A 26702-nucleotide genomic window follows, 5' to 3' on the forward strand; every position below is an offset into this window, starting at 1 on the left:
TGTCTTAGCCGGAGGACATGTCACCAATTACTTGGAAAAGAGGTGAATAATTAAACAAACTTCTCTCTCGAGATACCAAGTGGAAGTGTCTGGCTAATACTGAAAGGTTACAGATAAGAACATCCCTGTGTCGGTTTGGTCTGTTTCCAAGTCTGACCCAGCTTCCAAGGGCTACCCAAATCGGAGAAACTGATGACTCTGAGTTAATCATTCAATCGCTCTGAGCCTCAGTTTTCTCATCTTTACAGTGGGAATAATGGACTGCTTTGAAATGCTCTGTTAGGCTCCAAGAGCTAACCCAATCCAAGGGAGTGTATCATTCACACACTGGTGACACGGGACTCAGGAGTTGACGAAAACAGACCAGAACAAACACAGCACAAATAACTAGTGAAGGACTGGTGTCCAGCAGACTGAAGTAAAAATCCCAACAAAATAAGAAAATGTTTAAAAAAAAAAAAGGCCCTGGCCGGTTTGGCTCAGCGGTTAGAGCGCCCACCTGTGGTCCTGAGAGACCCGGGTTCGGTTCCCGCTAGGGGCATGTACCTTGGTTGCAGTTTGTCCCCGGCCCTGGTCGGTCGTGCGGGTGGCAGCCACTCGATGTGTCCCTTTCGCATCGATGTTTCTCTCTCTCTCTCTTCCTCTCTCTCCCTCCCACTCTACCTGAACAATAAATGTCCTCGGATGAGGATAAAAAAAAAAGGAGTGGGGGGCACATAGGGAATTTGTAGAAGATGAAACACAACCACCCGATAAATACATAAAAAGATGCTCAACTTCACTAGTAAGCAAGAAAATGCCTATTAAAATTAAATGCCATTTTTCTCCCATCAGATTAGAAAAAAAAAAAAAAGCCTGACAAGATCGCATTGGGAAGGATGCAGTGAAATGAATGCTCCCTGCTGGCGGGAGTGCCCTGGCCCAGCCACTTTGCAGAACACTGGGCAGTATCTATTAAGATGTGAGTCGCGATGTCCCAAGGCCACGTCATTCTGCTCGGTAACCAGAGAAATATTTGCATGTGTGCAAGACGTGTGTAGGGTGCTCACTGAAGTCCTCTTTGCAATTACCACCCCTGAAAAAATGAATCTAAATGTTCCTCAGCAGGGGAATGGCCCCTGCACGGGTTCAGAATGAGTCTCCCTGGAATGTGCTGCCCTGGCATGTGGATTATTTTGAGCTGAAGACAACTAAGCCCAAAAGGCGCAGGAAGAGCTTTTACCACCCCTTTAACCACCTGAAAGAACTTAGACCAAGGGCCTGGTCCAGGAAGAGCAGGATCACCTGCGGTTCCCACAGAGAATATGGGCTAGGTATGGTACGGGGACCGGGCAGGGCCTGGAGACCAAAGTCCTCCCTGTAGCCCATTGTCTCGCAGGGCATAGCAAACATTTGCTTTTCCACCTCCATGGACGTGCCTTCCTAACCTTTGAAATCCTAGACTCCTACCCCTTCTCCTTGGTTCAGAATTGCATATAAGCCCCAATTGCCTGGCTGCCTGTGGGCCCCCATATTCTTAAAGAGTCCCCAGATGTATGAAATTAATTTTTCTACTGTTAATGTGCCTTATGTTAGTTTGGTTATTAGACCAGCCAAGGCGCACAGAGGGGTAGAAGTATTTTTCCTCCCGGACACCGCAGCATCAAGACAGCTCACTCTGCGGAATACTACAGAGCAGTTCAACGCTACCACCAGAGATTGCTCTCACTCAGCCAATGTCAAATGAAAAAGCACGTTGCAGGATGATGTGTGCTGTGTGACACCGTTTAGCAATGCACACAAACACAAACTCCACTACACAACGTGTATAAGTACGAACACAGAACAGTTGTGAAAGGAGACGCCAACAGGGAGGTCTGGGGAGGGTGAGCAGACAGAGGAGCGCTGCGTCCGCCGGCCAGAAGGCTTTCCCCTGCTCTCCGACGGTCCATTTCTCTAACGAGATTGTACCTACGCACGTCCTATGAACCTAATCCTTTTAACACGGCAGGTCACCCTCACTGCATCATCCATGGTGGGGCACAAAATCTAGCCGACTCCAGAATCAACAGGACATGTTTGTGGGGACACATACAGCCATGATTACCACAGGACTTGTGTCTCCCCTGAAGCTCTCTTAGAGAAAGAAACAGGAAGCCTGGGCACACCTGGCTTTTTGCAAGTCTAATAGCTTAAGACCTCCAGGCTTCATCTCTCCCCAGGGGCAATCATTAACATTAATGCAGACACTTTCATCAATGAAGGTAACAATGGATGCTCTTATCTGCTCAGATACAGGTGTGGAAAGACTGGACAAGCTGTAGGGCTGGAAGAAGAGCAATGGAGTGAATTCAACAGGAATCCACAGAACCTGGGGATAATTTGGTCAAGTGGGGGTTCTGAACTCAGAAAAAATTGGGTGGAAAGTGAATATAAATAGTAAGAAGAAGATTCTTTACCATGGCATCCAGTATTTCATAATCTGGGAGTAAATTACCTTTCCAGAACTTTCACAGTTCCATCTAGCCAAAGGGGCGGAATCCATGCCAAGTATAAAAGGTGAGACCTATGACAAAGGAGGGTAGTAACTGGCCAAGGGAAACAGTGACCAGCCCAAGAGTCCATCTGATCTATGTACTGTTTCTTGCATTAAGAGACTTCAGAATCCCTGGTCATAAGAAATATCCTCTCTCCTGGCTGGCTAGCTCAGCTGCTTAGAGCATCATCCCAATGCGCCAAAGTTGCAGGTTCAATCCCCAGTCAGGGCACAACAAAGAATCAACCAATGAATGCATAAATAACTGGAACAACAAATCAACATTTCTCTCTCTCTCTCTCGTCAATAAAAATTTTTAAAAAGAAAAAGAAAAAGAAAGAAAGAAAGAAAGAAAGAAAGAAAGAAAGAAAGAAAGAAAGAAAGACCCTATCTCACTAAGGAAGGAGGAATGGAGAAGGCATTACCTTAGGTTTTCTGTTTTATCATGATGATGCTGTTGTAATTAACTAGTTATTAATAATAGGAAAGGAGTAAAGAAAAGACCAGACATTATAGGCATGTCATTTGGGCAGCTTCACCAGAAAGCTGCAATTTCACACTCCCCAGGAAACCACCAGTCCAGTCCCTACAGATCACTGGGGGAAGGGGTCCAACAAAGGGGAGACAGACGCATGCCCGTTGAAGTTGGGATGACATAGGGAAGTCAAACCTGGGGACAGAAAGTATTGGCCAGAATGGGCAGGGCCACTGCAAGTGTGCAACAAATGGGGAACACATAATCCCCCAAAGAGAGGAACTCGTTCTCTTGGTCTCTGTTCTTGGCTCTCTCTTTGCCCATGTGGCCCACAGCCATGCGGACCCACATGCAGTGGACTCATGGACTGCAGTGAGGAACACAAACTAAGCTGGACTGATGCTGGACTGGACTCTGCTTCAACACAAAGCGGAAACTGGACACTGGTTCTGATTCTAGCCCTACTGAAGCCACAGCTATACTTCTTCCTTGGGGAAAACAAAGGAAAATGGAATCTTGGAAACTCTGGGTATAATTCCATAGAAACAAAGCTTTCTACAATACTCCATCCTCCCATGTGAGTCTCAGAAAATACCTTTTCTCGAGCTATCGCAAAAAATTCCACTCCCATGAGCAACAAGTGGGGATGAGGATCTCTCCCCACCCATAAAAACACCACCCAAGAAAAACCAGTTTCTGTTTTTTGTGGGTTTTTTTAATACTTTTTATTGATTTTTTTTTTTTAGAGAGAGAAACATTGATGTGAGAGAGAAACAGCAATCGGCTGCCTCATGCACACTCCCTTTTGGGGTTCAAGCCCACAACCCGGGCATGTGTCCTGACCAGGAATTGAACTGGGACCTCTCAGTCCATGGGATGATGCTCACTCCACTGAGCCACATGGGCCAAGCAAACAGGTTTCTGTTTTATAAGTCTGCATATTTCCAGTACTTACCACAGTCTATGAAGATCTCTCTTTTTCCTTTTGTTTGCTTGTTTAGTGCGCTTTCGACTAGAATGTGTATCTCATGAGGAGTGCTGGGGCCCAAGCAGGCTGCCTCAAGATACCCCACAATGGCACGCTGATTGCTTTGAATTAGTTACTTGACAAGCAGCCAGTAAGTGTGCACTGACCCTCCCCTAACCCCTTGAATGCAGGAAATAAGTCTCCCCTGTAAAAGGTGGCCTCCTTGCTCCAGGGGACTGAGAGAGACACCCCGATTGCTAAAGGAAGGAGTCCAGGGTCCAAAAGCCCAGGCAAACAAACTGTTGCTTCTTACTAATTTACGACCCAAGCCCAAACTGTGTTAGATTCCTCACTAAATGAGCATCCAAACCTAAATTTATTTGTCCTGCCAATTCTTCACAAATGTATTGGTTTTTGTCTAAAAAGCATGAACCATGAGCTGGTCCATCATTCTCTAAGCATCTCCCATCACACATACGACAATGGTTGTTCCCCTGTGAATCTGGTCTTGTGTCAATTTTCTTACTTGTCCAGCCATAAGAGCTCAGGAAGGGTGGGAGCATCCTACCCCCACCAACAGATGCTTCCCCAGTATCTCACACACAGTAGGTGCTCAATAAGTATGTTTACTCCTGATGGTGGAGATACTTCCAGAAGTTCAACAAGAAGCTTAAAACATTGCCCCTGTGGGTAAGGTGGGTCGCTGAGCAGAGGTGGGGCAGGAGAAAGAACGGGAGATGACTGTTTTGGAGGGACTACTTCTGTCCTAACGCAAAGAGCATAACATCAGAAGGTTTTATGAGGACTGTCCTTGTGGCTCTGTGGGCTGTTTGAGAGTTAGACACATCACGGAGGCGGCCCTACAGAGGAGAGAGGGAGACCTCAGTACAGAGTTTGACCCTCTGCTTCACTACGATTTTACCCCATGCCCACCGGTGACAAAGCTGGTACAAAAGTAAGAGCGGTCACTTCCGCTTTTATTAAAAAAAAGAGAGAAAGAGGAAAAAACTTACTGAACTCTGAACTTCCTTCTTTTAACCACAACTTACTACTGACTGACTTTGGTAAAATGATTGGTAAATACCTAACAATCAGGCCCCTCATTGGTGCTGCCAGTTTCTACCCAGAACTGCAGGAACACAGCTTCGACGCCAGCCCGCGAAGGGAGCCGGTCCAGGGATCTGACCGGAAAGGACAAAGCTGGCCCGAGATGGCCAGAAACTGCCCAGCTGCAGCTCCACTCTCTGGGCAGGCACTTCTCATGCCAAAATGAAGCCGAGCCCAAACCGGCAGATGATTCTGAGGCACGAACCCACCGCCAGACCCCAGAGGGAGCTTGGCCCCAGCTGCAGCACCCTGAGTGTGGGCCGGGCTCTGCCGCTTCAGAAGCACCCTGGTGCTGGGGAAGTGGCTTAACTGCTCTGGGCGAGTTTTCCCACATGTTAGAAAGAAAGACGACTTCTGTTTCTGGTACAATCAAGCAAACTCCAACTCGACCCAATCTTTCTGCAGATAACAAGTAAAACTCAGGACAAAATTGTAAAAAAAAAATTGTTTTGTTTGATCTGAGAGCATTAGGCAACTAAACAAAAGAAGGAAGATTCTGGGGGGCGAGGGCAGGAACTTGAAAGAAAAGAAGGGCCATTTACAGCTGGACCTGCAGCAGGCACCAACCAGCAGCTAAACTCCGACACGAAACCCCATGCCCTTCAGCTCGCGGAGCCGGGAGACAGATTTTAGGTCAACCACAGCCGCTGGACAGTAAGGAGGGGAGCCCAGAACAGAGAAAGCCAAGGGAAGAGGAGCCCCAAATTCTGTATAAACTCCATGCAAGTGTCTGGCGGATTCTTGAACCGCGCTAGCCTGAGGCAGCCTCAAAGAAGACTCGAGGATAAAATCACCAGAACCGACATCTGATGCCCAAGAGACGGTTTACTGTCCAACCAAGCCAACAGCTTCCTAAGACAAAAACATCAACATTCTTCAGACACACAGCAGAATCTCAGACTGTCCACAATACAATCTGAAATTACTCGACATAGGAGAGAAAAAAAAAAAAAAAAACAAGAAAATATGACCCAATTTCAAGAGAAAGTCTAATCAACCAAGAAAAAAAGGAGGAATAATTCCTGCTACATTGGAGCAATAATCCGAAATTGTGTGAGATGTAATGTGTTCGGCTGCATGTAACAGAAAAACCACCTTGAAATAGTTTAGGCAGCACAATAATTTCTTATCTAACAAAACAACATTCCCAGAGAAAGAGCTATATCGCGATTAGTTATAGTGCCTCAAGGACATGGTGAAGGACACAGTTCCTCTCCATCTTTTTACCCTGCCATTCACAGCACGCAGCCTCGTCCCTCATGGTCAAAAGACAGCTGCCACAGGTCCCCGGCACAACATGAGATGCCCAAAGACAAACACTTTGTCCTGTGCCCCCTTCCTTCCTGCTTTGTTTGTTGTCTTGTGAGGATGTGGAGTTTACCACAACCTTCTAGGGACCAAGAGGGGAGAGACTGTTGACACTTTAGGATGGCAGAGAATTAATAGGTATGCAGCAAACCAGATGTAACCAATCAGAGCTACAAGGGTTATCACAGACATAGTAAGACCGACCCCCAACAGAAGACCAGCTCGATCCAACAGGGCACGTAATTTCACCTACGGTAACCTCGAGCTTCATCACACACTCACTGTAATGCATGAGCATATAAACAACACCCCTCGCTGCCATGATGGAAAACAGAAAGTCCATAGAAGGACACAAAATGGCCAATGGGGCTCTTCTGAGAAGTCCCCATCACTTTCCAGGAAAAATCCTGAATATTCCTCACCCCTACTGAATGCCCTACCCCTCAATTAAAGAAGCCTCAATAAAAGAAGTAAACCGCACTAGGGACGGGCTGTCTGTGGAGTAGCCACTCTGTCTCGCTCCTTCACTAATACACTCACTTTCACTTTAAACTCTGTGTTGGCTCACATTTGAATTCTCTCCTGTGTGATGCCAAGAACCCACAGTGCATCATGGACCTTCGGGTCCCCGGATCCCCAGAACGGCTGAATCACACCTGCCTCCACTCAGCTTGTTAAACTGTTCTGTTATTAACAACCAAAGCATCCTATCTGAAACAACACCAGACCCAGAGAGCCAGTAACATTTGCTCTAAATCGAATACAAGCATAAAAAACACAATGAAAATTTAAATGATTATATTCTGGCAACCACATAGCCTGAGATTTCTTCATTCTTTTTATTTAAAATGGAGATTAGCATGTTTTAGAAAGATGTTTAAGACATAGTAACGTGGCACTGAGACATTCTCCTTAACAACAAGAAGAATTAAAAGAGAATTGAAGAGAAATGAAACTATGTAATTCCGTGCTGTTTAATGTCATCTACAATTAAAATCTTTGAGTACCAGTAACATGCTGTAGGTATTTTGAAAAATACAGGCTTGTATTAATAACTCCCAAATCTTTACCTCCATCTCTGACTTATTATTCCCACTGCCTTTTGGACACCTACACCTGGATATTCCATCGGCACCTCAAACTCTACACAGCCGGTGCAGAATTCACTGTCTTCACCCCCCAGCTCTCTCCCCGCTAGAATTTCCTCTGCTCTGTCCGCATTCGTTAAGGTACCCAAACAAGACCTCCGTCCAGGGCCCAGTGTTCACACTGTTGTTTTCTGTTCCAGCGTTGGGCAGAGCACGGCCATGCCCCACACAAACACGGGCATGTCTGAGCCTCACAGCTCCATGAGCAAGGCTCTCTCCTTATCACTGACTTCTTTTAAAAACGAGGAAGCTAAGGCTAAGAAGATCGCCTAGGGCAGCAGGATCTGAACCCGGATCTGTCTCATTCTCTTTCTTCCTACTGTACAAAGCCAACAGAGACAAGAATTCCTCAGCGGGCCTCAAATTCATTTCATTCCCCACCCGTTTTCCCCTGAGATGCCGGCTCTGGTCCTCGCCTTCCCGGAGCACCTCAGGCCGACCTCACCACCCTGAGAAGAGTCTTGCTCACTTCTGCATCTGGGAAGCCTCTCTCTCCCACTTTCCAAGTGCCTGCCTTCTCTCCACCCCATCTCCTCCAGGCCTAACGCTCCGGGGCTTCCGCTACCCCTCGAACCACACGTCCCTTCTCTCTCCTGCTCCTCTCCCCTCGCCGACACTCGCTCCCTGTCACTGCTGCCCCCTCAGAACTCAGCTTGGGACTTATTAATGGGCTCCCTGCAGCCTCCCCAGGACCCTGGGACGTGCACTGCTCCAGCGCCCTCCCCTCCACCACTGCAGCACAGGCCCCACTGTGTTACACGTCTGGTGGCTGAGGGCCGCTGGAGGCTGAAACCGGCCTTATTTCCCAACACTCCCCGTGCACACAAGGGAGTGGCCACATACGCCGATGGACCACACTGTGCTACTGCTTCGTTTATATTACTCCCCTCTGAGCAGATTTTGGGATAGATGCATAGGATGTAAACCACACCTTGAAATACCACCTCCGTGCCCTAGGCAAAGGCCAATCAGGTCTCCTGGCAGAGAACTTGAACCACAAGCTTCAGAATCAGATGGCCTGGGTCTGTCTTCCTCTTCAAATATTCCTCAGCTTGAGACTCGGGGCCAGTTCCCTCACATCCCTTAGCCTCCGTTCCTTCAGGGAGTGAAAAGGAGACTTTCCTCCTAGAGGTGCTACACACTTAAATGCGATCATGAAGCTCAGCTTGGAGCCTCAATCAGAACAGCTCTTGGAGGAAGTGTTACCACACCATGGACATGCCCGCTGCATGTGACCCCTTCCTTCCAAATGTCGCCAGGACTTTCCTACCTCCCATCCTGTCCACCCAGCCCAGCAGCTCAGACACAAAATCAGCTGACTGGGTCACATGACCACAGAAAGACAGGAGACCAGAAGCCACTTTCTGAACTCCTTCTTCAGGGTTATGGATAACAATCTATAGCTGTGCAAACGCCCTCACTGGGAAAAAATTAATGGAAATATTTTCTCCTACTAGGGAATTTCCACCGGAGGTCAAATTGTGCCAGTTTCTCCCACTGCTGCGGCGAGCATGCCCTCCTGTCCCTGAGAGATGGGCACCGTGTGCCCCAGAGCCTGCCCGGCTGCAGTCCTGCCTCACCCTGCCAGGGGTGTCCCCACCGGAGCCCTGCAGAATCTGACTCAGACCTGGATTCAACCTGGTCTCTGCAATTCTTGAGCAAATGCTATATCCTCGCTAAAGCCAACTTCCTTTTGAATGAACGGGAATAATAAAAACAAAATGTTAGTGGCGGGTGAAGACTCAGAGGGATGAAATCTGTGAAGTGCCCAGCTCATTGCAAACCCCCAAATATTAGCCGACTTTGTCAATTATCACAGTTACATCCTTCATCGTCATCACATCAGCAACGTCGGTTTCATAGACTGACATGCCTTTTATACAATCCTGAACTCAGATCTGTGCTCTGATCCTAACCACGTAACTTTGGGAAAATGTTTTAAGTCTTTGTGCCTCGTTTTCCCAGCATGAAATGGGAACAGCAGTAGCAGCAACCTCACAGGGCTGTTGCTGGGATTAAGTGAGAAATGTACGTAAAGCACTAAGGGGGGTGCCAAGCTCGTTGTAAGACCTCCACGTCAACTCGTCCACGTGAGTCAGCATTTAAAAGCCTTATTTGAAGATGTCCAAGAACTGAAAACTTCCCTGGCCTGTCTGCTCAGTTAGCAGAGGTCCTCCCAGGGACCAGAGAAGAAAATACACAGACATTGAAGCAGGGACAGATCTGGCCCTGATGTCATTTTTATTCTTGAACATAACTTTTTTGTCCCATCTGAAGAGCCCTGGCCTCACTGTGGCCCTTGGGCTCCAAATCAGAGATGGCCCAGAGGGAAACACAGTGAGGCCAGCTGTCACAGTCCTGGGAAGTCCCAGCTCGAGGCTGCCGCCCAGAGTGCCACCGCAGGGACCAGACCACCTCCCTGCTGTTTCCCCCTCTCCCGCGGCTCTGTGCAGCCCCTGAACCCTTCCCCATCCCTCCGTCTGTGCTGATTCTCTTCACGAAACACTTCCTCAACCCACACTCTCCCCCGGCACAGCCAGCTCCTCTCTGCAGTGAGACAGCTCTGCTGGGACAGCACTCGACACGCCACCCGCCTGACACGTCCGTCCACCAAAGCCAACAATCCCATTTTAAAAACTCTCATTCCACACTTAGAATTCTGTTTGGAAAAAAAACTTTCCTCGGTGATCTGGTAAAGCTCAAAGAGTATAATCAAAATAATCTCGGGATATTGTGATGGGGTAAGAATAAAACAACTAATTACAAAGAACTCAAAGCAATGCATCTATATCATTTCTAAAAATAAATGAGCTCTGGACAGCTCAGGCCGACTTCATGAGCCTCCAGTGCCCCTTGCCCATACTTTCCCCACTGATTTTCAAACTGTGCTGACCATGACCCACAGTGAGGTACACGTTACACATGGCCCACTTCACATGCCTGAACACGCACACATGAAATAAAGTTCTGTGCAGCAATACTCACGTCTCCCAAGTCTGCTGTCTTCTTGTATCTTCCATCCTCTTTTTCATGGTGTTCATCACCTTCTACATTGATTTTATGACCCTCTAATGAATAATGATCCACAGTTTAAAAAACACAGGTAAAGGAGTTCAAGGAAATCTACCCCAGAGCGGAGTTGCAAAAGGTGTCAGGATGCAGGGCCACAGGCATCGAAGTCCTGGAGCCCAGGGTTAGAATACAGTTCGGAATCTCCTGCGACTCAGGAGACAGTGGTCTAAGGGCAGTAAGGTGGTATGATCTCCCTCCTGGCGGCTGAGTGGCTCAGCAACCCATTCCGCAGGCCCCCCTGGATAAAGGCTCTCTGTGAATGGTATTCTAGCTCTGGCAAGGCATGGTCTAGGAATCCAGACAGCAGCTAAAGCAGCTCTGTGACGGGACCATTGAAGCCTCGTGGTCTTACTAATGGTCAAGGAGGCATAGTTTGAAATGCACCTCTCAGAGAGACCTGAAAGCATGCAATGGACCCCATGGTACATCCCCGAGACCCTCCTCACACCTGCAGGGCCAGGACACTCACCCCCAGCATCTAGGAATGTTGAAGCCATTATCTCCCTGGGAGCCCTCCCTTGAAGAAGGAAGCTGCCTTACCCAAGGTAATGCCACCTTTTAAAGAGCAACCCACCTGGTGCAGGCCCCTACTGTCCCAATCCCAAAGGGCTATGCCAGCCACAGGATGGGCTTTGGCCTCTGTCACAACCACTGCACCACGAGTCAGGCCCCCTTCCCGCTGCACTCCCTCCTCTCCAGGTGCTGCTCCCGGAACTGCTCCACAGGGAGCCACCCAAGTGCAAGTCTTCACCTTCCAAAGACAACGCAGCAAGGACACTGGCCGGAGTCACGGTTTGAGAACTAAGTGAGAATAGTGTCCTTAGGATGTTTTTCAAGGGTAGTTTTGAGAATCTTTTCTCTCAAAGCTAACATGTAATGATCAATCACGTGTTCTCTGCCTGCTCCATTTCATTCGGTCCACGTGGCACCCTGGGAGGTAGGTTCTGTGTTATTGCTTTCATTTCACAAAGGAGAACACTTAAGATTAAAGAAGTTAAGAAAGACAAATATCACGTGATCTCATGTATACATGGAATCTAATGAGCAAAACAAACTCATGAATAAAATAAAACCAAAAACATGGAGACACGAAACAGACTGACGAATCTCAGAGGGAAGCAAGGTGAGGAGGGCAGGAAGAGATTAACCAAAGAACGTATATGCATAGCCCATGGACACAGACAATACTATGGGTGGTGAGGGCCTGCGGCAGGGTGGGAACCGGGAGGAGGGGGGAAGGGAATATCTGTAATACTCTCAACAATAAAGATCAAAAAAAGGTTAAAAGCCCTGGCCAGTTTGGTTCAGTGGCAGTGGTGGGAGTGCTCGGTGGCAGTGGTGGGAGTGCTCGGTGGCAGTGGTGGGAGTACTCGGTGGCAGTGGTGGCAATGGTGGCAGTGGTGGCAGTGCTCGGTGGCAGTGGTGGCAGTGCTCGGTGGCAGTGGTGGCAATGGTGGCAGTGCTTGGTGGCAGTGGTGGCAGTGCTCGGTGGCAGTGGTGGCAGTGGTGGGAGTGCTCGGTGGCAGTGGTGGGAGTGGTGGGAGTGCTCGGTGGCAGTGGTGGCAGTGGTGGGAGTGCTCGGTGGCAGTGGTGGCAGTGGTGGGAGTGCTCGGTGGCAGTGGTGGCAGTGCTCGGTGGCAGTGGTGGCAGTGGTGGGAGTGCTCGGTGGCAGTGGTGGCAGTGCTCGGTGGCAGTGGTGGGAGTGGTGGGAGTGCTCGGTGGCAGTGGTGGGAGTGCTCGGTGGCAGTGGTGGCAGTGGTGGGAGTGCTCGGTGGCAGTGGTGGCAGTGCTCGCAGTGGTGGCAGTGGTGGCAGTGCTCGGTGGCAGTGCTCGGTGGCAGTGCTCGGTGGCAGTGCTCGGTGGCAGTGGTGGCAGTGCTCGGTGGCAGTGGTGGCAGTGCTCGGTGGCAGTGGTGGGAGTGTTTCATGCACACTAAGCCTCGCACTGTGTCATTTACATAGCATCTCAATGGCCCTGCCGCTGCCCTACGAGGTAGGCCCCCTGATGAGGACTACCTGCCGTGGCCTCGAGGGCAGTCCAGCAGCACACTCGACCTCCGCATGCCTCGCTGAAACTGGCCTGGCAAGTTCCCAAAAATGGCACACCTAATGCATAGCTTCTCCCGGGCCAGAGAAAGAGTGTGTCCCTCCTCCGTTTCCTCCTTACTTCTGGGAAGGCTGTAATTTGTTCTCACTGACAGAATGGCAGAAGTGACACTGTGCAAGTCCTAAGCCCAGGCTGTGCACTGGGGGACGCGTTCTCCACCGTGAGAACAAGCTCGGGCGAGCCCGCTGGGAGGTGCGCCACCTGGACAAAGGCCCCAGTTGTCCAAGGCACCCCTGCTGAGGCTCCAGACAATCCCTGCCTCACCAGAAGGACCACCACTGAGCCCAGCCCAAATCCCTGACCCATAAAAACTGTGGCTAAATAAAATGGTGCTTATTTTAAGCCACTAAGGTTGGAGGTGGTGTGTTATACAATAGAGAACTGGTTTGTTAGGGGTCCAGTCAAATACCCAAAAGTAGAACCACCAATGGATTCTCCTATCAGAGAGATAAAAAATGAGCAAAAGAAAAGAACTACTGGGGTGATCCTATCCCCAACTCAAAGAGAAGTGTTTACGATGTGCACCAGCAACCAGAAGGGGCAAGCATTCTGACTGGTTGGAAAACTAGAGATTGTGACAAGAACCAGATTGTTCTCACAACAAAAGCAAGAAGAGAGCTTCTTTATTTCATTCCTAGTAACACAAACAGACCACCTTCTCCCCAAAACATACCCTCATCTGTTGGATAAGATAAAGGGGTCTAGAGTTTCACATCTCAGTTCTACTGAAGTCAAGTGAAAGACAAAAGGAAGTAAAAGGAAACCATGGCTTTGGGGACTGGAGTAAGGTTAACTGTGCTCACTAGTATCTGCTTTCTTTTCCTCCTGGACAAGGAGCTGGTCTGCATGCTCCAGGGCCTCGCCGTTGACGTGGCTCTGGCCTGCGCTGTGGCCAACAGGAGTGAAGTGCTATACGTCCCTCCCTGGCTGTTGGGGCTGTGAGATGTCTGTGCTTCTGAATGCTCCCTCCCCCACCCACCTGCCCGATGGAGAGGACCCTGGATAACTGCCTGACCAGGGTCCCCACCAGGGGTCTGTGCCATGGGGGAGGAATCAACCCCTTTCTGCCAAGCCACAGAGATGTCAGGACTTACCTGTTACACACAGCAGCTTCCATAGAGATGTCCTAATGCCTTAACTAATATAAAACTTTTTAAACATGTTTTTATTTATTTGAGAGAGGAAGGGAGAGGGAGAGGGAGAGACAGAAACATCGATTGGCTGCCTCCTGCACGCTACCTGCTGGGGATCGAGCCTCAACCCAGGCACATACCCTGACCAGGAATCTAACCAGTGACCTCTTGGTGCATGGAACAAGGCTCAGCCACTAGAACTTTTAACATGCAAGCCCTAAACATGACTTATGAGCTCAGGTTTTCCAGGCATTAACAGAGCTAGAAACACTATCCCAGTGCCCTGGCTTTCTTGTTCTACAACTTGCAACCAATGGGCAACACTGGACTGGGAAGCAGATGCCCCCCAGGAAGGCACACCACACCCTCAGTGGGTGACTCTGGACGGATTTCACTTCTGTGTGCAAAACGAAATCCCGACACATTCCTCAGATTCAGCCTCAGTGATTTAAAACTCTGTGCTTTTTAAACATTTTCAGTAAAGTACAATATTCAAAACAGAAAAGTGGGCACAAGTACAGAGCTCAGTGAAATTCCATAACCTGGACACACCACGTAACCAGCACCCAGATCAAGAAACAGAACATGGCCGCCACCCCCAGGTGCCCTTCTTGGTCCCCGCCTGTCCCCCCAAGGGTTGGGCCTGTCCTAACCACTGTCACCTGCATGACTTTCACCAGTTCCTGACGCCAAGTGCATGGAGTCACATGGAATGACTTGTCTGTGCCCAGTGTCGGAGCTCACGTTGTCTGCAGCGTCACCTTTGTCGTGTGTAGCTACCTTGCTCATTCTCGGTGCCGTGTAATATCCCACTGTTACCCATCCCCCACTGCTGGGGCCCTCAGGCAGCTCCCAGCTCGTATGATGTTAAAGAAAAGTCTTTTCAGTCCAGTGCACCAGGCCCATGATGAACAACGGCAGGGACTTCCGTGGGGAAACTGTTTATCTTCACAGAGAAACGGGGACGGAGCCCGAGGTTCTGTCCAACGTTGAGACGGCAGCACTCACCTCCTTCTGCACATCACTTCCCAGCATGTTTTTTGATTCAAACAAAAATGATCAGAGCTTGTAAACTAAGAAGTAATACACTCTTTATAAAAATCAGAGATAGCCCTGGCCAGTTTGGCTCAGCATTGAGCGTTGGCCTGCAGACCAGAGAGTCCCAGGTTCGGTTCCCACTAGGGACACGTACCACAAAAAAAAAAAAAAATCAGAGATAAAGCTGTCCCAGAACTAGTACCAAAACCAATATCAAATGACTCACTCTGCTGAGTATCTCTCCCCTACTTGCACGTGTAACATTTATAAGCACATACTATGTGCCAAGGATGGAGCTAGGCGCTCCAGAGACAATTGCAGAGATGTGCTCTGTACTCTCATGAAACTTATACTTTGGTGAAGAAGATAGATACTAAACTCTCAATAAGTATTCAATTAGAAAATGTGAAAACAACAAGGGGTTGTGAGATGGTACAAAGGGGAACCTGATTTGAAGACGAGAGAAGGCATCTCTGAAGAAGTGACATTCGAGCTACGTTCTGAAGGAGGTGAGCGGGGAGGAGAGATTCAAACTGCAGACAGAGCACATGAAAAGTTCCGCGGTGGGCAGGAGGTGGCAGGATCCAGGAGACCAGTTAGTCTTCAGGCAGAGGATGAAAAGTGAGCGGAAGGTGGTACAAGGGAGGTGCATGATCACCCAGACCAGGCAAAGACCTGTAGTTCACGTTAAGGATTCTGGACTTAATCCTGGGAAGAACAGGAAGCCGGCCACCTGGATATCCACATGAAGTAGAAGAGGTCCCTCCCCACTCCATACGCTAACCCTGCTTCTCTAAATGCACTCTTTGGCCCAGACAGAATTATCAATACCTTGAACCAGCCCTGGCCGGTTTGGCTCAGCGGTTAGAGTGTCGGCCTGCAGTCCAGAGAGACCCGGGTTCAGTTTGCACTAAGGGCACGTAACCTGGGTTGCAGTTTGTCCCCGGCCCTGGTTGGGTCGTGCGGGTGGCAGCCACTCAGTGTGTCCCTTTTACCTCTCCCCCCCCCCCCCCACTCTATCTGAACAAAAAATGGAAAAAGTGTCCTCCGGTGAGGATAAAAAAAAAATACCTTGAACCGCACATTTTGCCACACACAAAAACCCAGGTCACTATCAAAATTCTCATTTGCAGCACCACCAAAACTATACAGAAGGCTCCCCACCTCAGGGAGAGCAGGAAGACCTTCAGCAGAGGACGCTCCCCCCATCACAGGACAAGAGCCCCTGCCGACCTCGCCCTCTACCTTCACCCACCATTTTCCAGCTTCTTCAACCCAAAAAAGCCCGTAAACATTCCATCCAAAGAGGGAATGATTTTAAAAATTAAATGTAAAAGATGAAGTGGTCAGAGATCTATTTACACCTGAAATGCCATCAGCATCTTTTCAAAGCGAGGCAGCAGACAGGGCAGTCACAGATTTCAATTCAGCTTTCTGAGGTTTCCCACAAGTTAAAGCATCGAGAGCCAGCAAGCGACTGCATGGAAGGCCCTGCGCTGCCCCTGTTCAGTCACCCCTCCACCCCAGCGAGGCCCTCCTCTCCCGGAGCCCCAGTAAGCAGCCCCAACGCTCGACCTCGGACATTCATTCTCGCATCATCCCTTGATTGAGGAGCATTCCTCTTGCCTCCCCAACGTGATTATAAATTCAGTAAGGACAAGACAGTGCCCAGCCCTAGGAATAATGGAAACACCTGACCTGTGCCCTATAAAGGAGACACTTCATTATTGCCATTTACCTCTGAAGACACAAAGCTCAGAGTTTAAGTAACATGTCTGAAGTCCCATAACAAGAAGCCAAAACTTAAACCAACAGCTTTCTGTCTCCAGAGCAGAAGCCCTTCACCACGGCTGCAGCCCAGGCTCCAAGCAAGTGCTGTATGGGGCAGCAGCAGAGAGGGGCCGACGGGGGAGGGCTCCTGTCAGAGAACAGTCATTTCTGTGGCCCCCTGCTCCACGGACGCAGTGAAGAGAGCTGTCCCTATTGTCAGAACCATAAAAATAACCGTAACCACCTCCCAAAATAGAACCATCAACAGTATATCTAACAGGAAAATCCAAATGTCTCTTTAGGGTGTGAAAATGGCCAGAGCCCCTAGATTCTCTGGTAACACGTGTCCACTGCTTCTAAAAAGCCATTTCGGTTTCTCCGACCTGACCTCCAAACCCACAAGCTTGGAATTTCAGAATCTGAGTCACTATAATTATTGTTTTAAAACGCATCTCATTCTCTTCCTCTTCAAACATCTGGCCATTGCATTCACCCCCACACATCCCACTGTAAGGCAATAACAACAACCACTTCCTAGTCACCACACTGCCTCACCAGGTCCAAACCCTCCGACGTGACGTGTGTCTCCCACCAGCTCCTCCCTCACACATCCTCCTTCCTGCGCCCACACGCTCCCTCCTCTCCTCCTGGCTCAGCCTGTGCGGTGCTCTGCCAGCCCCCAGCCCCTTGTCAATCTGGGAACTCCTACTGGAAGACTGTTCTCAAATGTCACCTCCTCTGTGGAAACCTCACCACCCCTCTCAGAAGAAAGAATATCGGCCAAAGTACGCTCACACCTTCGGGGAGCACTTTCCATCTGTGTATCAGAGTGAACTGGCCAAGTGCTGGTCTCTCCTCAAAAGACCAGGAAGGACTTGGAGGTCAAAGATAGAGTTATATTTCTTTTCAAAGCTCATATTGCAACCTGACATTATACAACATACTTTTTCTAAGTTGTTTACTAATTGCTGTTCTCCTCCCACTAGAACGTAAACTCCATGCAGGCAGGGTCTGTGTCAGCTCACTGCTCTAGTTCCAGTGTCTAGAACAGTACCTGACACATGGATGGCAGGCACTCAATCAATATTGAATGAATGGCCCTGGCTGGTTTGGCTCAGTGGTTAGAGTGTCGGCCTGCGGTCCCGAGAGGCCCGGGTTCGGTTCCCGCTAAGGGCATATACCTTGGTTGCAATTTGTCCCCGGCCCTGGTTGGGTCGCATGGGTGGTAGCCACTCAATGTGTCCCTTTCACATTGATGTTTCTCTCTCTCTCTCCCTCTCTCTCCTTCCCACTCTATCTGAACAAAAAAAAAGTCCTCCGGTGAGGATAAAAAATATATATATTGAATGAATGAATGAACAGATGGCTACATGGACAGGGAAATAAATGAGAGGATGGATGATGGCTGGATGGGTGGATGATGGATAGATGTCAGAATGGCTGGGTGCATTGGTGGGTGAGGGGCAGACAGATGGATGGGTGGATAAAGGCAGGATCATGTTTCACCTGCCCAAGGTCACGGAGTCATGAGCAGATAGCCAGGATTTGAAATCAGTTTGCTTGATTTCTGGGCCAGTCTGTTCACCGGGCAGTGGCAGGTGTAGGACCATCTACACTCCCACCCAAGAGCATGGCTACTGTTGAGCTAAGTTCATTTCCATCTGCTTAGCAAATGCCAAGACTCAACAGGAAGGGATCAGAACCCTTCTCATCTGGGTTTGAGGTCCCCTTCTTATACCCAGTAGGGTGGCTTTCTGCATGTGGGCCGAGGGCCAAGGAGACACCCAGGAGGCACAGACAAGCAGGACAAAGGACAACAAAAAGGTACCAATCACAGCAGCAACAGTAACAGCAGTAACAGAAAAAGACAGACACTCCTGAATAAAAGCCACCTTCTTCCCAGACCCTGCCAGAGCCTGCGGTGCAGTCTTTCCGTCCCCTGTCCCCTGCCACACTGCTTCCCCCGCACCACCGTTTCCAAGAAAGACTCGGGGCTCTCCTTCCCTGTTCCCAAGGAAAAACAGCCAGCACGAAATTAAGCCCAGAAGCTAAACAGAACCAGGCTCGACAGTAGGTAAAGGTGGGGGGTGGGGCATTAGAGAAAGAAACTAATCTATCTTTATGTTCTCACAATTCCCTGTAGTTCCTTTATAGTAAAAAATAAAAAGCATTTACTGAGTGCCCATATGTGTGTTAGCGAGATGTTAAAGACACCTTAGCACCAAACTGAGACTTTCTCCTGGATGAAACCAGAGGGGTGGAAAGAGTTGACAGGATATTTTCCTATATGTGCGTAATTAATGCTGTTTATTATAACACTTCTTAAAATTGTCTTGCAAATGAGAGAAAATACTGCCTAAGCCAAAGGAACGAACAGTTGTAGAATATCAAGCACGCACCAGGGTGAGGCGGGAAGCCAGGAGGCGCTGAGTGGCGCTGTGCCCCTCCGCGGGCAGGCTCTGCCCCTCCTCTCTTGCTCTGTTCACTCAGACTTCTCCTGCACCTCTGGAATGGTCTGACTTTCTGCTTTAGAACAGCCACTCAACTGCAACCCCGAACAAAAGGGAAGTCAGCTCATTATCTGAGCTATTAGCTAAAGATGAAGTTCCCTGTCTGTCAAATGGAGAGAGAACCATCTTAAAGTAACCATGTGATTCTGTGACTGATTCATCTTCCTTGCAAAACCATGGCAGGAGTAAAGTCAGGGCTTCTGCTCAGAAGGGCAGAGCCAAGCCTCCTGTGATCCTTATCCAGGATGTGGGCACTCTTAGCTCTGGCTCCTTGACAACTCAGACTTTGTCCAGTTACCTCAGAGAATGGAAGTTTGGTTTTTGTTTTTAATTCTCAGACCAAAGAATTCCGACTCCATCCCCAACCATTACATAGGGGAGCATCCGATTCTACATTCCCAAAGCACCCTGCCCACTTCCTTCAAAGTACTTAACAAACGTGACATGAGTGTCGGTTCCACGGTGCACAGAACGCCCTCTCTCCCCCACTGCACCGGAACCTCCATGGCAACAGGAGCATCTCAGTGACAGTCCCCACTGAACCCCACCCTCTGAAGCAGCACCCAACACACAGCACTTCATGAGTGACCGTGGAAGGAAGGACAAATAGCTATCTGTGGTAAATACACGCATTTCCTATCAGATTTCCAAGTAGCATCGCATCTCCAAATGCCGCACGTAAACACTGGAATTTATATACTCCGTAAAAAGGCCAACAGTCAATCTATGGAACATCACACCATTTCAATGGAAAGACTGGATGAGTGAGTCAAATAATCCATGATAGAAGGTCAAATGCCATAAGGCAAGGGCCAGACATGAAGAACTTCAGCTGATCTCCCTTGTCCACCCAAGAATTCGCTGGAATGCAGAGTCAAAACAACAGAGAATAGATTTTAAATTGTGCTTAGTAATTTAACAACCTTTACCTAAAAGCATCCAAAGAAGATCATATTCTCAAAACTGTGACACACTGATCTGTTTACGTGTGTGTGTCTGTAAACAGAAGGACGGGCACAAAGAGAGGAAAGAAAGAACCTCCCACAGCAAGAATGTGTTTAAATTATTTTCAAACCTTCCGTTTATCTTTTGACCAGTGACCTTCTCTCTCTATTTTTCTCTATGGACCGACATACATCATAAACATGCTGTATGTAGACACATTCTGGGCAGTACCTGGAGTATTAGTAGTACTCAGAAACAAAACACTGTTTAATCAACTTTCGAAGAAACTTGTATCAACTCGATTTTCAAAGGTCATACTCTCCATACTTACGTGGAAAACAAGTCCGCTGCCCAGACTGTCCCTGAGTGCTCTGCCGATGAAGGCATTGCTGCCTCTCCAGCAAAGCAGTCCTCCTTTGAAGACCAACACTAATCCACCTACAGATTTTTATTTCAGTTGAGACTTTGGGCCTGAAATCCCACTTCGGCTTGGGGAAAGAATTAAAAAGTCAAACCATCAAATACAAAGTCTTTTATCCACACAGAACCTGAGGACATATTCAGAATAAGCCAAAAGGTGAGGGAGTCACTGCGGCCCCCGAGGTCGCTTCTGGAAGGGAGAGCAGTAGGGTCACGGAAGCAAGTTCCGGCAGCTCGCAGCGATGCGCGCGCGCACGCACACACGCACGCACGCACGCACATGCACGCACGCGTACGCGCGCACGCACGCGCGCTCCCTTGACGCCTGCACTGAGAACATTCAACCTGACATGCAGATTATCGTATTATAGTCAGTAGGAAAAGTGATGCCAAAAATAAAATTAACCTTTGATTCACCTTTGATGGACATTGTTCAAAAAGTGCATCGTCTACCCGCATGCGGTAACAGCAGACGGAAATGAACTCTTCTGTGGAGCTGATGATGAAATAGCGATGGCTGGGTTCACGCACTACACCGGGGTTTTTTTAAGAATAATTTCTACTGGAAGAGTTAAAACCATGTTTTCTAGTCTACACAGGAAAGGGAAGAACTGGTTTTCTCATTATAATCACCAATTCTTCACAGTCATAAAACTAGTGCCCTGGGGTTTTCTATGGAGTCCACGCAAGTTCAGAGCTTTCTCACAAGGACGGGTGAGAAAAGACACTCTCAACAGGCCTGGCTGTTGGGGCCCAAACACTGAGCTGCACACTCCCTGGTGTTACCCAAAGCCTATGAGGAAACATACTTGAGAAGAAAACCCATCTACATACACAGAAGAGGCACAGTCATCTGAAGACTTCCAGAGTTAACTGTGTCCCACGGTTTCCTGCAGCCAATCAAGTACTGATGATCATCTCACCTAGAGCCACTGGCACTTCGTGTGAATGCTTCTCAGTACTCTTCACCGTAACCCTATAAGGTAGGCATCACTAGACTCACATTACAGATGAGAAAACTGAGGTCCCTACAGGCGGATGACTTGCCCAAGGTCACACAGCGAGTAGCTGGCAGAGCAGAGATTCACCCCAGTTTGATCTCACTCCAGCCCATGCTACCAATTCTGAATTTCTGTACTGTATTGCCTTCCTGTTTCTACTGAAGTGACTTCCTTTTTAAAAACCAAAAAAATTCCTCTCCACCAAAGTGCAAAAACTTCTTGGGGTAAGAGTCTAATTCCACTCACAGGCTCATCTTAATTACAACTAAAGCACAGAGCAGTTTCTAGGCTCCCCTAAAGAATGCCACAGAGAGAAGCTCCCCTAAAGAATGCCACAGAGAGAACTCGCTTTGCTTACCTAAAAGTCCCACTTCTAATCCAAAAACGAAGCAGTTTCATAACAAGGAGTCTGAGCCCCAGCCCCATGCCACCAGAGACATCCTTAAACTACCTCTTAAATCAAAGCACAGAGAGTAGAAACACAAAGAGAGAGATTGTGTGGCAGTCCATCTACATTCCTGTCCTCTAGCAGTACAAAATAAGTAGATCTGCCTGGCTGGCATGGCTCAGTAGTTAAGCGTCGACCCTGCACCAAGAGGTTGCTGGTTCGATTCCTGGTCAGGACACATGCCCAGGTTGTGGGCCTAATCCCCAGTGGGGGGCATGCAGGAGGTGGCCAATCGGTGCTCTCTCTCATTGATGTTTCTATCTCTCTCTCCCTCTCCCTTCCTCTCTCTAAATACAATAAAGAAAAATAAATAAATAAATAAATAAATAAATAAATAAAACAAAATAAGAAAATCTATTCTTAAGCCCCCGTGAGTGTGCAGAAACCCACCCTTCTCATGGTGTCTGGACTGGAGTTCATCCTCTCACCCATCCCAGCATCCCCAGCTTCCATGACAGCATAATGGAGCACAGAGGCTCAGTGGTTTCCTCTCCTTGTGATCGTCCTACACACCTCCTAGCCAAGAATGGCAGAGACTGTATCCTCCCTCCCCTTCTACTTTTGAAACAGAACACATCGCTCACACACACACCTTTGCTTTTAGTAGGGAAAGTGGCTACTTGAAATTAACATTCTCCTTTGCAGCACAGTGTGGGTATGCCATCAAGTTCTACTAAAAGCACAGAGGCAGAAGTATCTTGTGGCAACTTCCACAGTAACAGTGCCCTTCTTTACTCTCCTTCCTGCTGACTAAAATAAGGATGTGATGACTGAAGGGTCTAGCATCCTTCTTGGACCCTGAGATCATCATCACTCCTGGGACAGTGGAGCAGAAAACTGAAAGGAACCTGACTTCTGTACTCCTGACTTCAGGGTGAGAATAAAATCTAATGTATTTTCTGTATACTAGATTCACTTTAAGAGGAAATATGTGGCACCAAAAATACTCAGATGAGAAACTCCTCTATGGTGCTCAAATTAGTCCCAGGAAATCCTGAGCATACCTGAGGATAACCTTTGCCCTTCCTGGATGTCTCCATCCTAAGCATCTCAATTTCAGGGGCTGCCCACCAGCCCCAGCCCCCGTCTTGCTTCTTCAGACTCCAGCCCAAGTGGAATATACTGCCAAAGCAGTGACACGGTGACCAGATGCTCACAGCTGCATTCCAATTCCCACCTGGCAGCCAGCCGGTTCCACAACAAAGCAACTGCAGAGCCAGTCTTCTCTCACCACTGGGGTCATTTGGGGACAATCATAAGGTCTGATATTTTCTGGGTGCTTACTATGCCTAAGCTCTGCTCCAAGCATCTTATATGCTGCAACCACTATGAGCCACTCAGCAACAGCTTAGGGTACATACTGTTATCGGAGCCATTTTATAGGTGGAGAGCCCAAGGTCCAGAGAGACCAAAGAACATGGCAGGGATTCAGACTCACAGTGACCTGCATGATAACCTGTGCATACTGCCCACTGCCTACATGCCTCTCAAGGAGAAGAAAAAAAGGAAGGTAATGGGAAAGAAAAAAATGCACTCCTACTCACAAGCAACCATATTTCATTAGAAATTTTCATTCTGCTTCACTCTCACCACACCAGAGAATCCCTACCATCCTCTCCTGCTTCAGGTGCGTCATCACCTGCACGTTCTGCAGTGACCTTCCCAACCACCAAAAACTGCAGAGCAGGTGGGACAGGAGAGTCGTGGTAAAAATGTTTCAATCATTCATGGCCTCAGCATGAGACAAAGACAGAAACCGACTCATGGAAGTGAACAGTAACCTCAAACATCTATGCATTCTGGCACCAAGACACCATGGGTATTTTGCTTGAGCGGGTTAAAGTTCTAGAAAACAACCCAACTGTTTGCACCAGTATCTCAGTTGTTGGGACCTGGGAGTCCTCCGGTGCAGTGCACGGAGCTGGAGGTCACAGCCCTGTAAGAGGCTGGTGGGTCTACAGGGCTGGGGCCATGCCAGTCCTGCCCCAGATCTCAGGTGAGAGGACACGGGGGTCTCGGAAGACAGCAGTGCCACGCTGCCAGCATTCAGTGCAACTGATAATGCCACCCACACTCTGGGGGACAACTTTACTTTCCCCTGGAGGGTGGAGGCACTACAACCAAATTGTCAGTCAGGGCTAAGCCACATCTCTGGCTCTTTAACGCTTAAATGCTTTCACCTCATGATGTAAACCCAGCTCACCAAGGCAGTCGGTGTGCCCCTAGGACACAGCCCAGAAATGTGCCATTCCTCACCAAACTTAACCACACCTAGCCTCAAATTGGGGAGAGTGGGGGTTTGCCTTCCAGACCAACCAGAAGCCTGCCTGGACAGGATCACCGGAGACAAAGTAGTAAATGTGTGACCCTCTGTGCAAAGAGCCATTCAGCTCCAAATGACTGTGCTAACAAGAAATTGGGACCAATTCTCACACACTTGAAGGGGGAAATTCAGAGATGTATGTGAAATCTCCCAGCACTGACTTGACACCAAATTCAAAACATGTTCGACACCCTAAGAGTTCAACACATCTAGGTGATTTGGCTCTGGGGAGTGAATTTGCAACCAGCGACCACTGAGGCCACTTTACTCATGATTAAAAGACACTGCCAAGCGGGGCTCCCTGGCTTGGGTCAAGGATATCAAACCAAATGCAAGTAACGAGTCTCCTGGAGTCCTTCCATATCCAGCCAGAAGACAGGCGATTTAAACCAAGACCTGAGAGGCATCCCATCTGGAACCGCCTCTTTCAGGAGGCCCAGGAGACAACCGCCAACACCATTCTATGGGACTGCACCATCTGCAGAGGTGGCAGCCTCTACGGAGACCTCTGTGAGGCAGGGAAAGACGCTGAACCTCACTCTGTGAGAAGGGCAAGTGAGCAGAAATTAGGGGGGAGGAGTCCTCCAGAAGCTGAACTGACCAGGCAGGGTAGGGTCAAGAGACCCATTTGGACTCTTCTGATGCTGGGAAGGGAGAAAGGGGGGCTGCACTCCTTGGCAGGGGAGGCCACCCAGCTCCACCGGCCTTTCCTGGATGGAGCATCACCCCATATACATACACCCCTTACAAGGACTCTTCTGTGGTGATGAATTCTAGCTTGGGAGGTCACTGTGACAGACGTGATTTCTTCACTCTTGGCTTTACTCAGTCACTTCTAGAAAGTCCTTTTCACCATTTCTTCCCCAAAAATACATCCCCAGAGCCCCATAGCCTACCTTGGCACTGGAATCCTTGCTTCCCGAAGCCCCTGCAAAGGCAGAAGGAGGCAAATCAGGCAGCAGGAGGGGCCCAGCCACCAGCTAGTTTCCCCACAGTCAACCCCTCCCTTCCCCCTGCCCCTCTACCCCAGGTGCAACCTCCCAGCCACAGGCCGGTGCCCAAGAGTCTTCCGCCTTTGAGCAAGAGAGGGAGGGGGAGGGGGAGCTCGGTGGCATTCCCCACCTCCCCTCAGAAGGCAGAAGACAGGCGGCTGCGACCACCAGGTGGCGTTTCCGGGGTGGGGGTCGGAGGGTAGGCGGGAGATCTGCCCGCAGAAATGCCCGAGTACCCTCGGGGAAAGAGAAGAGATAAAGACGCAGGGAGAGCGAGGATGAGAGAGGCCCCGAGGCAGCGGTGCTCCCAGTGGGGCTGGGAAGGGAGAGAGGACTCCCCAAGCCTAGAGGGGCAGGCAAGAGAAAGGGGCCTGCAGCGATGTGATGGGGAGGGCTAGGGAGTGCAAAGGGGAACCCAGGCCCTCAGGGAGGCGCAACGAGAGAGAGCACGGGGAGCTGCCCTCGGAGACACAGGAGGAGGAAAGGGTGCCCTGCGCCCGAAGGGAGATAGAGAGGACACCCAGGGCGCTGCCCCCGGGAAGGAGGGGCAGGGGTGCGGGCGCCTGGAGTCTAGGAGGAGGTAACGAGATAGGGAACCCAGGGCGAAAGGGCACTCCGAAGAGGGGCAGACTCCACGCTCTTAGCAGCCTGGGGCGCTCCGGAGGCGCCGGGCTGCCGGCCCGCTGGAGCCCGGCAGAGGCTGGCCACCCCGGAGTCCGGGCCAGAGGGTAGGGGCAGGGCCCCCGGGGCCGACGGGGCTGCTTGTCCCTCGGGGGCGCGGAGGGTCCCCGCGCGCGGCGCTGCCCTCGGGACCGGGAAGGTGCCCCGCGCGCCCTCACCAGATGAAGTCGGTGCAGTGGCTGCAGAAGGTGGGCTGCTTGAAGAAGCGGGCGGTGAATTTGTGGTTCTTCACCTCGTGCACGTTCTTCTGCCGGAGGGCGCCTTTGCGGGCGAAGCGCACGGTGCTCTCCTCGCCCTCGGCCGGCGGCGGCCCCGCAGCCGGGTCAGCCATCTTGCGTGCGGGGCGCGGGAGCCCGCGAAGGGCGGCCCGGGGCGCGGGGTGCCGGCTGCGGCCGGGAGGCGCGGGGAAAGCGGCCGCTGTTGCCGCGGAGCCGGGGCGCTTCCCTGCGCGGCTCTGGCGGCCGCGCGCGCGGAGCTGCGGCTGTCACTCGCCCAGCTGCCGCTGCTCGGCCAGCTGCGCTCGGCACCGCTGGCCCCAGCTGCGGGGGTGGGGGGCGGAGCGTATGGTAGGCACGCCCCTCATTTGCATCGCGCGGAGGCCCCGCCCCGCGAAGCTGCTTTACATATTGGCACCGAGGCTGCGGGCCTGGGTGGGGAGCTTTCTCAGCCGCAGCTCTGCGGCTCTGGGACCGCAACCTGCTGTCATCAGACTCCAGCCTCGCCCCTAACTCGTCCTCGGCCCG

At 50.0% G+C, this 26702-nt stretch overlaps 1 protein-coding gene across 3 annotated transcripts in view; it reads right to left on the bottom strand.

Annotated features, from left to right (window-relative positions):
* Window positions 1-26471, bottom strand: part of PRKCB (protein kinase C beta) — a 295883-nt gene extending 269412 nt beyond the window's left edge. Inside the window, exons 1-2 of one of the 3 annotated variants that reach the window (XR_004961595.1) lie at window positions 26118-26290; window positions 25183-25214 (exon numbers count right to left, since the gene is read on the bottom strand). Coding sequence is in view for 2 of the 3 variants with exons in the window: in XM_036278529.1 (XP_036134422.1) it covers window positions 25183-25214; window positions 26118-26290 (205 nt within the window). In the remaining variant the exon portion in view is untranslated. Of the gene's footprint in view, window positions 1-25182; window positions 25215-26117 lie in introns of all 3 variants that reach the window. The other 2 variants (XM_036278529.1, XM_036278528.1) reach the window with 2 other exon arrangements.
* Between the last annotated feature and the right edge of the window lie 231 nt (window positions 26472-26702).

This window comes from Molossus molossus, unplaced genomic scaffold (assembly GCF_014108415.1).
Source record: "Molossus molossus isolate mMolMol1 unplaced genomic scaffold, mMolMol1.p scaffold_m16_p_3, whole genome shotgun sequence".
In the NCBI taxonomy this organism is placed as follows: Eukaryota; Metazoa; Chordata; class Mammalia; order Chiroptera; family Molossidae; genus Molossus; species Molossus molossus.